Source organism: Eriocheir sinensis, unplaced genomic scaffold, assembly GCF_024679095.1.
Source record: "Eriocheir sinensis breed Jianghai 21 unplaced genomic scaffold, ASM2467909v1 Scaffold869, whole genome shotgun sequence".
NCBI classification, from domain to species: domain Eukaryota; kingdom Metazoa; phylum Arthropoda; class Malacostraca; order Decapoda; family Varunidae; genus Eriocheir; species Eriocheir sinensis.
In genome coordinates, this window is record NW_026112240.1 from 46,217 (window position 1) to 58,198 (window position 11,982).

General features: G+C 43.1%; 1 protein-coding gene and 1 long non-coding RNA gene across 2 annotated transcripts; one reads left to right on the top strand and one right to left on the bottom strand.

The window, feature by feature from the left end:
- The first annotated feature begins 8,634 nt into the window (after positions 1-8,634).
- LOC126994756 (zinc finger protein 714-like) lies at positions 8,635-9,558 on the top strand. The gene has a single exon (XM_050854038.1). The coding sequence runs from the start codon at positions 8,639-8,641 to the stop codon at positions 9,548-9,550; it is 912 nt and encodes a 303-aa protein (XP_050709995.1). The 5' UTR covers positions 8,635-8,638; the 3' UTR covers positions 9,551-9,558.
- Positions 9,559-9,826: 268 nt separating this feature from the next.
- On the bottom strand, positions 9,827-11,666 carry LOC126994757 (uncharacterized). The gene is made up of 3 exons (XR_007749551.1): positions 10,176-11,666; positions 10,051-10,134; positions 9,827-9,966 (listed from the first exon to the last, which is right to left on the bottom strand). It is a non-coding gene; the product is annotated as an uncharacterized LOC126994757 (long non-coding RNA).
- Positions 11,667-11,982: the final 316 nt, after the last annotated feature.

The following is an 11,982-nucleotide window of genomic DNA, read 5'->3' on the forward strand; positions in this document are numbered from 1 at the left end:
CAGTGGTTAGCACACTCAGCTCACAACCGAGAGAGCCTGGCTTCGTGGTGCAGTGGTTAGCACACTCAGCTCACAACCGAGAGAGCCTGGCTTCGTGGTGCAGTGGTTAGCACACTCAGCTCACAACCGAGAGAGCCTGGCTTCGTGGTGCAGTGGTTAGCACACTCAGCTCAACCGAGAGAGCCCGGGTTCGATTCCCGGGCGGAGTGGACAAATTTGGGCGCCTTTTCAGATACCCTACGCCCCTGTCCACCCAGCAGTGAATGGGAACCAGGTATTGATCGGGGGTTGTGTCCCGTCTCCTGGGATCTGACTATAATTCCTGGGATCTCCTATAATTCCTTCCCCTTGTCTCTCCAGCATATGACCACAGATGTTGCGCCGACTAAACCAAAGTTTCCTTTTCTCAGGGTAACAATGGATAACACTCACTAGTTTGGTTAGGGCTTAATTAAGGTGTGGAATGGTGGAGTTTGTGTTTCCCCATGTGGGTGGGTGCTACTTACTTCCCTGTGTGCATGTTAGTTTAACCCGGTAGCAGCGGGGATCATGTTTCTTAATGGTCCCCCCAAACGAGAAAATGAGAAAAAATCACCCCTCACACAAACCATTTCAAAATATATATCAAAGCATTTGTGATCAGATTATGTATCATTTATTTATGGTTTATGAATTGGCATGAACTCGGCGCAAAATTTTTTGAACTCCCATATCTCAAAAAATACTGGTTCAATCTTCCTCAGGATTTGATAGTAGGTAGGCATACATGTGAACTATATAGTATCCAAAATTTAGCCCTCTGTGTGCAGCATTTTTTGAGTTATGGCCAAAAAACGGGGATCAATAATAAGTAAGCGAAAAATTATTAATATTAAATTTTTTTGATAAGTTGGGAGACACCACCAAGCCTGTGCTCTGCCATGCCATGCTATCTTAAGCCCAAATAGCCCTATCTTGACTTAGTGAATAGTAATGAACTCGGCACAAAAAAAATTTGGACTCCCATATCTCAAAAATTACTGGTTTAATCTTCCTCAGGTTTTGACAGTAGGTAGACATACATTGGAACTATATAGTATCCAAAATTTAGCCGTCTGTGTGCATCATTTTTTGAGTTATGGCTGAAAAATGGGGATCAATAATAAGTAAGCGAAAAATGATTAATATGCAATTATTTTGTTAAGTTGGGAGACACCATGGTATTATTCTAGTGTTTGCCCATACTCACCCCTCGCAACCAAAATTGGCTAGGGGGCCATTGAGACTTTGGGGAATGTGGTGGTAAACATGAAATGCGTCGCAAATGCATAGTTTTTGAGTTATAAGGGGTTGAAAAATACCCTAGATGTAGGGAAATTCCTTACAATTACTTAGATGTAGGGAAATTTCATACATTCTGTTTTTTTTTTTTACAATGTACAGAAACCATGCAAGGTAATTATTGAAAATCACTCCGCACCACGAAAATACGATATTACGCCTCCGTATTGTACTTAAGGGCATATTATACATACGGACGATGTGTTTACATGGCAACGCCATTGCAATATGAGTAGTGTTGCCAACGATCCGGTTAGCAATGGTACGCTAGGTTAGCGATGGTACGTTTAGTTAGCGATTAGCCCACACATGAGACCAGGTGTACCATGCGTGGTTATTTTTATTTATTTTTTTTTTTTTTTAACATGCACCTTTACCTAATACTATTTCCAATGGTACGCTAGGTTAGCGATGATACGCTTAGTTAGCCATTAGCCCACGCATGTGAGACCAGGTCCACCACACGTGGTTATTTATTTATTTTTTTTAGAACACGCACCTTTACCTAATACTATTACCGATGGTACGCTAGGTTAGTGATGGTACGCTAGTTAGCCATTAGCCCACGCATGTGAGACCAGGTCCACCACGCGTGGTTATTATTTTTTTTAAGAACACGCACCTTTAAGAGGGGGGGCCCCCCCTTGGTTAGCAGGGGGGTCGTAAAGTTTGGTTGGAGTAGTTTAAATATACTCCCCCACCCAAATACCCCGAGTTCACGCAGGTTCCCAAGATCGTTGGGGGAAGGGGATTAATTCGGCTTCTTTACTTTTAAGTACTTTGTTTTTTTTAACTATGATATATGGAGGCGTATTATCGTATTCTGGAGGCGCGCAGTCAATATCCACAATCACCTTGTATACTGGGAATATGAGCCCGTGAAGCAGATTCAAAATCCGGTCAGTAAGGATTCACGTGTTCGAACAGCTCAGGCAGGAGGATCGAGAGCCTGCACTTCCTGCACAAGCTGCAGTACTGTTTAAGGCGCGGCGTTGGACGGATACCGGCTTGCCGGTGGTTTTACTTGTGTCAGTGATAAACAATGAAGATACACTGTGTTTGGTGTCACGGACTCTACTTGGAGGACAGAAACCTTGCGATGAGGTGACAACCTACTAGAGAGAGGGCATGAGTGTGGTGTAAGCGGTTTATGTGAGCACAGATGGCCTCCGGTGCCACGCCAGATGGTGAGGTGAGCATTGTCTGGTGGGTTCACTACGCTTCTCTCCCAAAACAAGCTTGGGGATCCACTGAGTGCGTGGTTTCCATATGGGAAACACTAAATTCGTCGCAAACGCTTATTTTAGTGGTGGTGGGAGGAAAAATTCCCTAAATTTAGGGAATTTCCCTAGATCTAGGGAGTTTTTATCCCCCCTCCCCCCCATTAAAAATACGCGAATGCGACGGATTTCGTGTCCCTCACCCGAAACCCCGCATTCCCACCAGGTCCCCAGGCTTGTATGGGGGGGAGGGGGTAGTATGGGCAAACACTAGAATTTTACCCCAAGCCTGTGCTCTGCCATGCCGCGTCTTGGCCAAATAGTCCTATCTTGACTTAGTGAATAGTAACGAACTCAGTGCAAAAAAAAATTGGACTCCCATATCTCAAAAACTACTGGTTCAATTTTCCTCAGGTTTTGACAGTAGGTAGACATAAATGTGAACTATACAGTATCCAAAATTTAGCTCTCAGTGTGCAGCATTTATTGAGTTATGGCCAAAAAGCTGGGATCAATAATAAGTAAGCGAAAAATTACTAATATGCAAGTATTTTGATAAGTTGGGAGACACCATCAAGCCTGTGCTCTGCCTTGCCATGTTATCTTAAACCCAAATAGCCCTATCTTGACTTGGTGAATAGTAACGAACTCGGCGCATGATCTGAGTGCAAAAAAATTTGGACTCCCATATCTCAAAAAGTACTGGTTCAATCTTCCTCAGGTTTTGACAGTAGGTAGACATACATATGAACTATATAGTTTCCAAAATTTAGCCCTCTGTGTGAAGCATTTTCTGAGTTATGGCCGAAAAACAGGGATCAATAATGTGGCGCTATCCAGTTACCGGTGAAATTCGCCATGTCTGTAGTAGTAACAGTTATAGAAGTAGAAGTGGTTGTCTTTCTTTCTCTTTGTTTTGCTTTCTTTCTTTATTTCCTTCCCTCTTTCTTCCTTTATTTTTCATTCTTCTTCTTTCTCCTATTTGGGTTTTTTTCTGCATGTTATACCGTATCTACAACTTCTGTAATAAATTATAAGTGGGAAGAGTTTTACAATCTGTGATAACTTGCTAATAAGCCAATGAAGTAGTCAAGACAAATACAAATTCTAAACTATTATTTTGCATTTAGGAATACTAAGCTATTATTTTGCATTTAGGAAACTAGTAGGCTATTATGCATTTAGGAATACTAAACTATTATTTTGCATTTAGGAATACTAAGCTATTATTTTGCATTTAGGAAACTAGTAGGCTATTATGCATTTAGGAATACTAAACTATTTTGCATTTAGGAATACTAAGCTATTATTTTCCATTTAGGAAACTAGTAGGCTATTATGCATTTAGGAATACTAAGCTATTGTTTTGCATTTAGGAAACTAATAGGCTATTATGCATTTAGGAATACTAAGCTATTGTTTTGCATTTAGGAAACTAATAGGCTATTATGCATTTAGGAATACTAAGCTATTATTTTACATTTAGGAAACTAATAGGCTATTATGCATTTAGGAAACTAATAGGCTATTATGCATTTAGGAATACTAAGCTATTATTTTCCATTTAGGAAACTAATAGGCTATTATGCATTTAGGAATACTAAACTATTATTTTGCATTTAGGAATACTAGCTACTTGCTGAAAGAGAGATGGAGTTGTGATATATTATTCATTTTTATATATATGTACTTAATTTTTATATACTAATAGTTTTTAACAGCACCTCACAGGCTCATTCTCATAGCACCATAAAAGTTTATCCTTGTATCTTAATATTTGTGTTATATCATTGAGGTATATTCATCTCTGTTACAATTTCGTAGGGGTTATAAAACACAGTACACATATTTTACTACATTTTGCCATACTCCGGAGTCAAACCAATGTTTCCTGATGCAATGTTAACGTAAGAGCGACGGGCCAAATTTGTGGCTTTACCGTGTAGCAGCGACGGGCCAAATTTGTGCCATGATATAACCCACAAAAAAATAGATGATACATAATCTGATCACAAATTCTTTTTTGTAGGAGCAGCGAGTAGCGTGCTTTTTTTTTTATTATTGTTTCCTTTTTTTGTGCCCTTGAGCTGTCTCCTTTGTTGTAAAAAAAAAAAAAAAAATGTATGTTGAGACCCAGCCCAGCGTTAACAAATTATTGTACTATGACGATTGGATTTATCATTTTTATGCTCCAAGACGGTCGTAACCACACAAACAACGATAGAAAATTAGAGTTAGCGTTAAAACTGTTATTCATTGATGTTGGTTTGTTCTTTTGCTATAGTTATCGGTCAGAGACTAAGGGCCGCTTTCACAGTCATTTTGTTTGTTTTGATCGTTACCAATGGCGGCGATCGATGCTATAGTATTTCCCCGTTAAACTGGCTGATGGGGTAGTGGCGGCTGCGGGGTTAGCCTAGCCCCGCACCTTGCCAGACACTCAACACCTCTCACTTCCTCAGCAGCCGCCACTACCCCATAGGCCAGTTTCATGTGGAAAACTTTAGCATCGACCGGCGCCATTGGTAACAATCAAAACAAACAAAACGACCGTGAAAATGGCCCTAAAAAAACTCAATGCCATGATTACGATTATTTGGCAACACTGACCCAGCCTCACCTCAGGTCACTCCAATTGTTTTGGTTCCCTACCCCCAAAATTGCCAGTGATCGCTAGCTACTTTAAGTTGTCCGCTGCGATTGACACGGATTTGGTGGTCACTGGTAGCCTGGTAACACATATTCCCAGGTCTTTTTCTGCCTCTGTGGTTGACAGTGGAGTGTCTCCCATGTGGTATTGATATGCTGGATATCCCTTACATTTTGCTTCATCTAATTGTAGCAGCCACTTTTTGCTCCATTCCTGTAGCTTGGTGATGTCTGCTTGTAGGATGTTTGCAGTCAACGGGTTAACTAGAACTTGGTCAGGGCCTGTTGAAGTGATGAGGACTCACACACTCTAAAATCTCTCACGTGATAAATCATGATGTACTTTGCCTATATTCTATAAGACATTGATCCCAAATGTTTATGCTAACATTTTCAGGTGAATTGGTGAGAAACACTCTACCATTCCGTTATTACAAGCTAAATACTCGCAACAAAGCTTACACCATTCTCGCATTGTTTTCTACTCTCCTGCCGCATGTATAGCTAGAACCATTTTTCCAATAGTTTCCACGAAGACTAATGTTTAATCTGGCAAGTACTGAACAAAATCTAGTCGGTAGAACTCGTGGTAAACGATATTTAACCCTAAAAAACTATTGTTGTCCTGAATCCCGGCATGGGGGGATAATTTGCGTCGCGGAAGGAAATCTGTTAGACATACGGTGCTATACGGTCGTCACATTTCAGTTAGCATTCTGCCCTTGGTGCGTGAGGTACGTTTGTTTTTCCCGTGCTTAACCCAGTAGCAGCGACGGGCCAAATTTGTGGCTTTACCGTGTACCAGCGACGGGCCAAATTTTTCACATGATATAAACCCCCTAAAAAATAGATGATGCATAAACTGATCACAAATGCGTTGATATCTATTATGAAATGGTTTGCGTGAGTAATGATTTTTTTCTCCTTTTTCTCGCTTAGAGGGGCCTTTAAGAAACATGATCCCCGCAGCTACCGGGTTAATTCCTGAACTGTTCCCAATTGGCTGGAATTCTGGATACGATAGTAATTATGACATATCAAGTATAACGCAGGCAATAGGGCTTCCCAGGCTGGAACATTTCGGGGGACGTGTGAACTCCATGTGCGGCACAACTCAACACACTCAGCCAACACTTCCTGGCGCTGGTGCCTTCATTAGGGAAATGTAGCGTTTTTTTAAAGTTTCACTTTTTTTTTGTTATTTTTGGGCAATATGTTAAGTTTATAGGTCATAGAATTATGAATGACCACTCCTCTGCACTCTTTTTAGAAGCAGTGAGTAGCGGCTTTTTTTTCATTATTGTTTCCTTTTTTTGCCCTTGAACTGTCTCCTTTGCTGTTAAAAAATAAAATAAGAAATAAAATCAAGCATGGAGGTAAATTGCCAAGCAGTGTACACTTGCTCCGCATCATGAGTCATAACGTGTGTGAATATTACAGCCACGTGGCATCATGTAAGAAACTATAGTGTCAAGAAATGGCGATGGCTGAGAGCTGTCGTCGGGGCTGAGCATTACACATGCAAGCAATGGCTCAGAGCCGTCAGCGGGGCTATACAGGTTAATGAATCCCACTTAAATTTGAGTAAATTAACACCTAACAGTGAGTGGTGGAGGGTGTCGGTAAAGGCCAGTGTCCTGCAGTACTACAGGTGATGACGGTCACATATGAGGTGATTCACACACACAGTGATCATGCATGTCAACCCAGCCACCAGTGTCCAGTCCAGTACCGTGGTGTGCAGGTGTGTCGCTGAGGAGTCAGGAAGTGCACAAGTAGCTACGGCTTCTTACTGTGCAAATAAGTGGTCAGTATGAGTGAAAGGGGAAAAGTTGGGGTTCTGTAAGCACACTCCAATTAACCTACGTTATAATGAGTTGGCACAACAAGACTTTGCTTAGTGAACAGCTTCTCAGCAATATAATTGTTTGTTAAGGGGGCTTGTCTGTACCTTGATAGAACGAGTCATTGACCTAACACATCTCCCACACACCAGGAAGGACTACTGGCCATGCTGGGAGGAGGACAGCGCCAGTGACAGCACACCACTCTGTGTCTCCTGACATCCACTGCTGGTGCCGGTGCTGATGTGAGGGTGTGAGGCAGGCAGCACAGGGCCAGGACACAGCACACCACTCTGTGTCTCCTGACATCCACTGCTGGTGCTGGTGCTGATGTGAGGGTCTGAGGCAGGCAGCACAGGGCCAGGACACAGCACACCATTCTGTGTGTCCTGCCATCCACTGCTGGTGCCGGTGCTGATGTGAGGGTCTGAGGCAGGCAACACAGGGCCAGGACACAGCACACCACTCTGTGTGTCCTGACATCCACTGCTGGTGCTGGTGTGATGTGAGGGTCTGAGGCAGGCAGCACAGGGCCAGGACACAGCACACCACTCTGTCTCCTGACATCCACTGCTGGTGCTGGTGCTGATGTGAGGGACTGAGGCAGGCAGCACAGGGCCAGGACACAGCACACCACTCTGTGTGTCCTGACATCCACTGCTGGTGCTGGTGCTGATGTGAGGGACTGAGGCAGGCAGCACACCACTCTGTGTGTCCTGACATCCACTGCTGGTGCTGGTGCTGATGTGAGGGACTGAGGCAGGCAGCACAGGGCCAGGACACAGCACACCACTCTGTGTCTCCTGACATCCACTGCTGGTGCTGGTGTGATGTGAGGGTCTGAGGCAGGCAGCACAGGGCCAGGACACAGCACACCACTCTGTGTCTCCTGGCATCCACTGCTGGTGCCAGTGCTGACGTGAGGGTCTGAGGCAGGCAGCACAGGGCCAGGACACAGCACACCACTCTGTGTCTCCTGACATCCACTGCTGGTGCCGGTGCTGATGTGAGGGTCTGAGGCAGGCAGCACAGGGCCAGGACACAGCACACCACTCTGTGTCTCCTGACATCCACTGCTGGTGCCGGTGCTGATGTGAGGGTCTGAGGCAGGCAGCATAGGGCCAGGACACAGCACACCACTCTGTCTCCTGACATCCACTGCTGGTGCTGGTGTGATGTGAGGGTCTGAGGCAGGCAGCACAGGGCCAGGACACAGCACACCACTCTGTGTCTCCTGGCATCCACTGCTGGTGCCGGTGCTGACGTGAGAGTCTGAGACACCTGCTGTGCTCAGCCCTCAGTGTCCTTGCTCCTTAGTGGATCCTTCCCCTTACCTGCGTGCTTGGTCCTTGAGTGTAGCATTGAGGAAGACTTGCTGCCCCCTCACCCTCAAGCCTGGCCTGCAGCCTGAGTGGCCAGGAGCAGCAGAGCAGACTGTCACTGGTGTGAGGACCAAGGCCTGATCAGAAGGACCACCACCACCTTGCTGCTGCCTTCTCCAGCCAGAAAGGAAAGGGAAAGGTTGAGTGTCAGGACTGTAGGACAATTTGATAGGGGAGAGGAAGTTCATCAGACACAGCCTTGCACACACTGGTTCAGGAAACCATGACAGCCAGGAGTGTGAGAAAAGCCTCCCTGGGAAGGGTGACTTTGACTAAGACACTCACTCCTTCTGCTGAAAGAAATCATGATTGTGCAGTTTGTGGGAAAAGTTTCAGCAAGAAGGGTGAACTCAAGACACACAGCCTTTCACACACTGCTGAAAAAAATCATGAATGTGAAGTTTGTGGGAAAAGATTTTATTATAAGTGTCACCTCAATACACACACCCTTACACACACTGGTGAAAGAAATTATGAATGTGAAGTTTGTGGGAAAAGATTTAATCTGAAGAGTACCCTCACCAGACACATCCTTACACACACTGGTGAAAGAAATTATGAATGTGAAGTTTGTGGGAAAAGATTTAATCTGAAGAGTCACCTCAACAGACACATCCTTACACACACTGGTGAAAGAAATTATGAATGTGAAGTTTGTGGGAAAAGATTTATTCATAAGGGTCACCTCAATACACACATCTTTACACACACTGGTGAAAGAAATTATGGATGTGAAGTTTGTGGGAAAAGATTTAATCAGAAGAGTCACCTCAACACACACATCCTTACACACACTGGTGAGAGAAATCATGAATGTGAAGTCTGTGGGAAAAGATTTAATCAGAAGAGTAACCTCAACAGACACATCCTTACACACACTGGCGAAAAAAATAATGAATGTGAAGTTTGTGGGAAAATATTTAATCGGAAGAGTAACCTCAACAGACACATCCTTACACACACTGGTGAGAGAAATCATGAATGTGAAGTCTGTGGAAAAAGATTCTGTTTAAAGTCATACCTGAAGAGACATAGCATAAGACACACTGGTCACAAAGGGTTCAAATGTGATGCTTGTGGAAAGCGTTTCATGACCAGAGGTGAGATTACTAAACATGTGAAGATTCACCTCTGAGGTGTTGTGTTGTGCTGCTGTATGTGGGAGAGTAGGCAGTGCAGGGCAGCATTGACTACATTGAAGGACAGAAAATATAGCCCAAATGGGGAATCAAGGCAGGTTGTGTGTGTGTGTGTGTGGGTGTGTGTATTTACCTATTTGTATTGACCTGTTTGTAGTCTACCGGGCCCGGGCTAAGCTGTAATAGTAGCTGTAATATCTACATTCCTTTTCCTTTCCATCATTTGTTGGGGACTGTACGCCTCCACCACCTCTTCCCGCAAGCTGTTCCATGTGTTAATGAGATAGCCTGCCCTCCTTGTATGTCAGTAAATGTGATAAATGAGATAGCCTGCCCCCCTTGTATCAGTAAATGTGATAAATGAGGTAACCTACACCCCTTGTATGTCAGTAAATGTGATAAATGAGATAACCTAGACCCCTTGTATGTCAGTAAATTTGATAAATGAGATAACCTACACCCCTTGTATGTCAGCAAATGTGATAAATGAGATAACCTACACCCCTTGTATGTCAGTAAATGTGATAAATGAGATAACCTACACCCCTTGTATGTCAGTAAATGTGATAAATGAGATAACCTACACCCTTGTATGTCAGTAAATGTGATAAATGAGATAACCTACACCCCTTGTATGTCAGTAAATGTGATAAATGAGATAACCTACACCCCTTGTATGTCGGTAAATATACCTGTCTATGTAGTGCCTGTAGGCAAAGTGGTCTGTGACAAATGACAAATATCTGTTGAAATATCAGGACTATAGTTATGTTAATGAGATGAGATGGATGGATCCTTTTTTTTGCCTCCTAGTGTATGAGTTTCATGTATCAAGGAACTATGCATTTGTAACTCCTTCACTTTCTCTCCCTCATAACCCGTCCACTGCGATTGGCACGAATTTGGCTTTTACTGGTAGCCCGGTAACATATACTCCCAGGTCCTTCTCTGCCTCTGTGGTGGATAGTGGATTGTTTCCCATGTGGTATTGGTGTGCTGGATATCCCCTCCCAAGGTGCAGGACTTTACATTTTTCTTCATTGAATTGTAGCAGCCACTTTTTGTTCCATTCCTGTAGCTTGGTGAGGTCTGACTAGGAAATCTGCAATCAAGGGGTTAAGAAGATCAGAGAGTTTTAAGGTTTCTGCCCCTTAGTTCCAGGGTTTATTTCCCTAAGTTAAGCCTTCAGTAAATATTTAGTAGAGGTTTGCATCATTTCTTCTGGATGCTAACATTTTTTACCTGTACGGAATTTTATTATGTTAACAAAGTTCTAGTTATTTCTCGATGAAGTGGCAGAAATACACAGCTGCTGGGAAGCATTGCATTGTTACAGTCACAGCTTCATGTACAAAAAATATTAGTATTTCCACAGATAAATACCCAACTCCCTTGAAAAGCTGTTTACCTGTAAGGGATTATTCTAGGCAACAATGGTTAAATTAGGTTAGGTAAGACTAGGCTAGATTAGGCTAGATAAGGTAAGATTAGGTTAGGTAAGTAAGAGTTCAACAGATATTAACTCAATTTGCCTAACCTCACTTACCTCATAATCTAACCAAACCTTTTATAATACAAGGTTTATGAATATGAAACTGTACACTATAAACAAGCTAAATTCATACATAGCTGATTTAGGAAATAAAAGTAGTTATGCTTCAGTACACTGTGGTATCATTTGCCAAGTCATCTTCCCATTTACACCTGTCACTCTCCTGCACCTGTGTATTGGTTTAACCCGGTGGTAGCAGCGGGGATCATGTTTCTTAACCCATTTGCTGCGATTGGCACGGATTTGGCTTTCACTGCATGAAGCCTGGTAACTATACTCCATGTCTTTCTCTGCCTCTGTGGTGGATAGTGGAGTGTTTCCCATGTGGTATTGGTACCGTTAATTTGAGTACCGGTAGTACCGGTACCGAAAACTCAGGTACCGTTAGTACCGGTACCGGTACCAGTACCCGAAGGAGTATTTTTTTAATCTATGACTTATGATGAAATTCCCAAATAAATTTCCTGTAAAGAAAACTCTCTCTCTCTCTCTCTCTGAAGTGAATATTTATTTTTTCGAGAAAAAAAATAGCATGTATAGTTATTATGGATGTACTCGATCATAGTCTAATAACAATAACAATATTTATTAGCAACCTAAAAAAGAAAAAGAATCGGACATGAAGAATTATCCAATAACTCCAATAAATAAATCAAATAATAAAATAGTGGAAACGGGAGCTGTGATGGAAACGGAAAGGAGGACAAAATGGTGGGAACTTGGGGAGACGGTCAGCGGGGCAGTGACTCAGCGTCTACACACAGGGCCCATACCACATGCAAGATCTATAGTAACAGGTCTCCTCACTTTACCTCCACTGCGCAGCCTGTGACGTCAGCTGGCTGTGAGACAGTGAGGAAGACGGGAAACTATTCT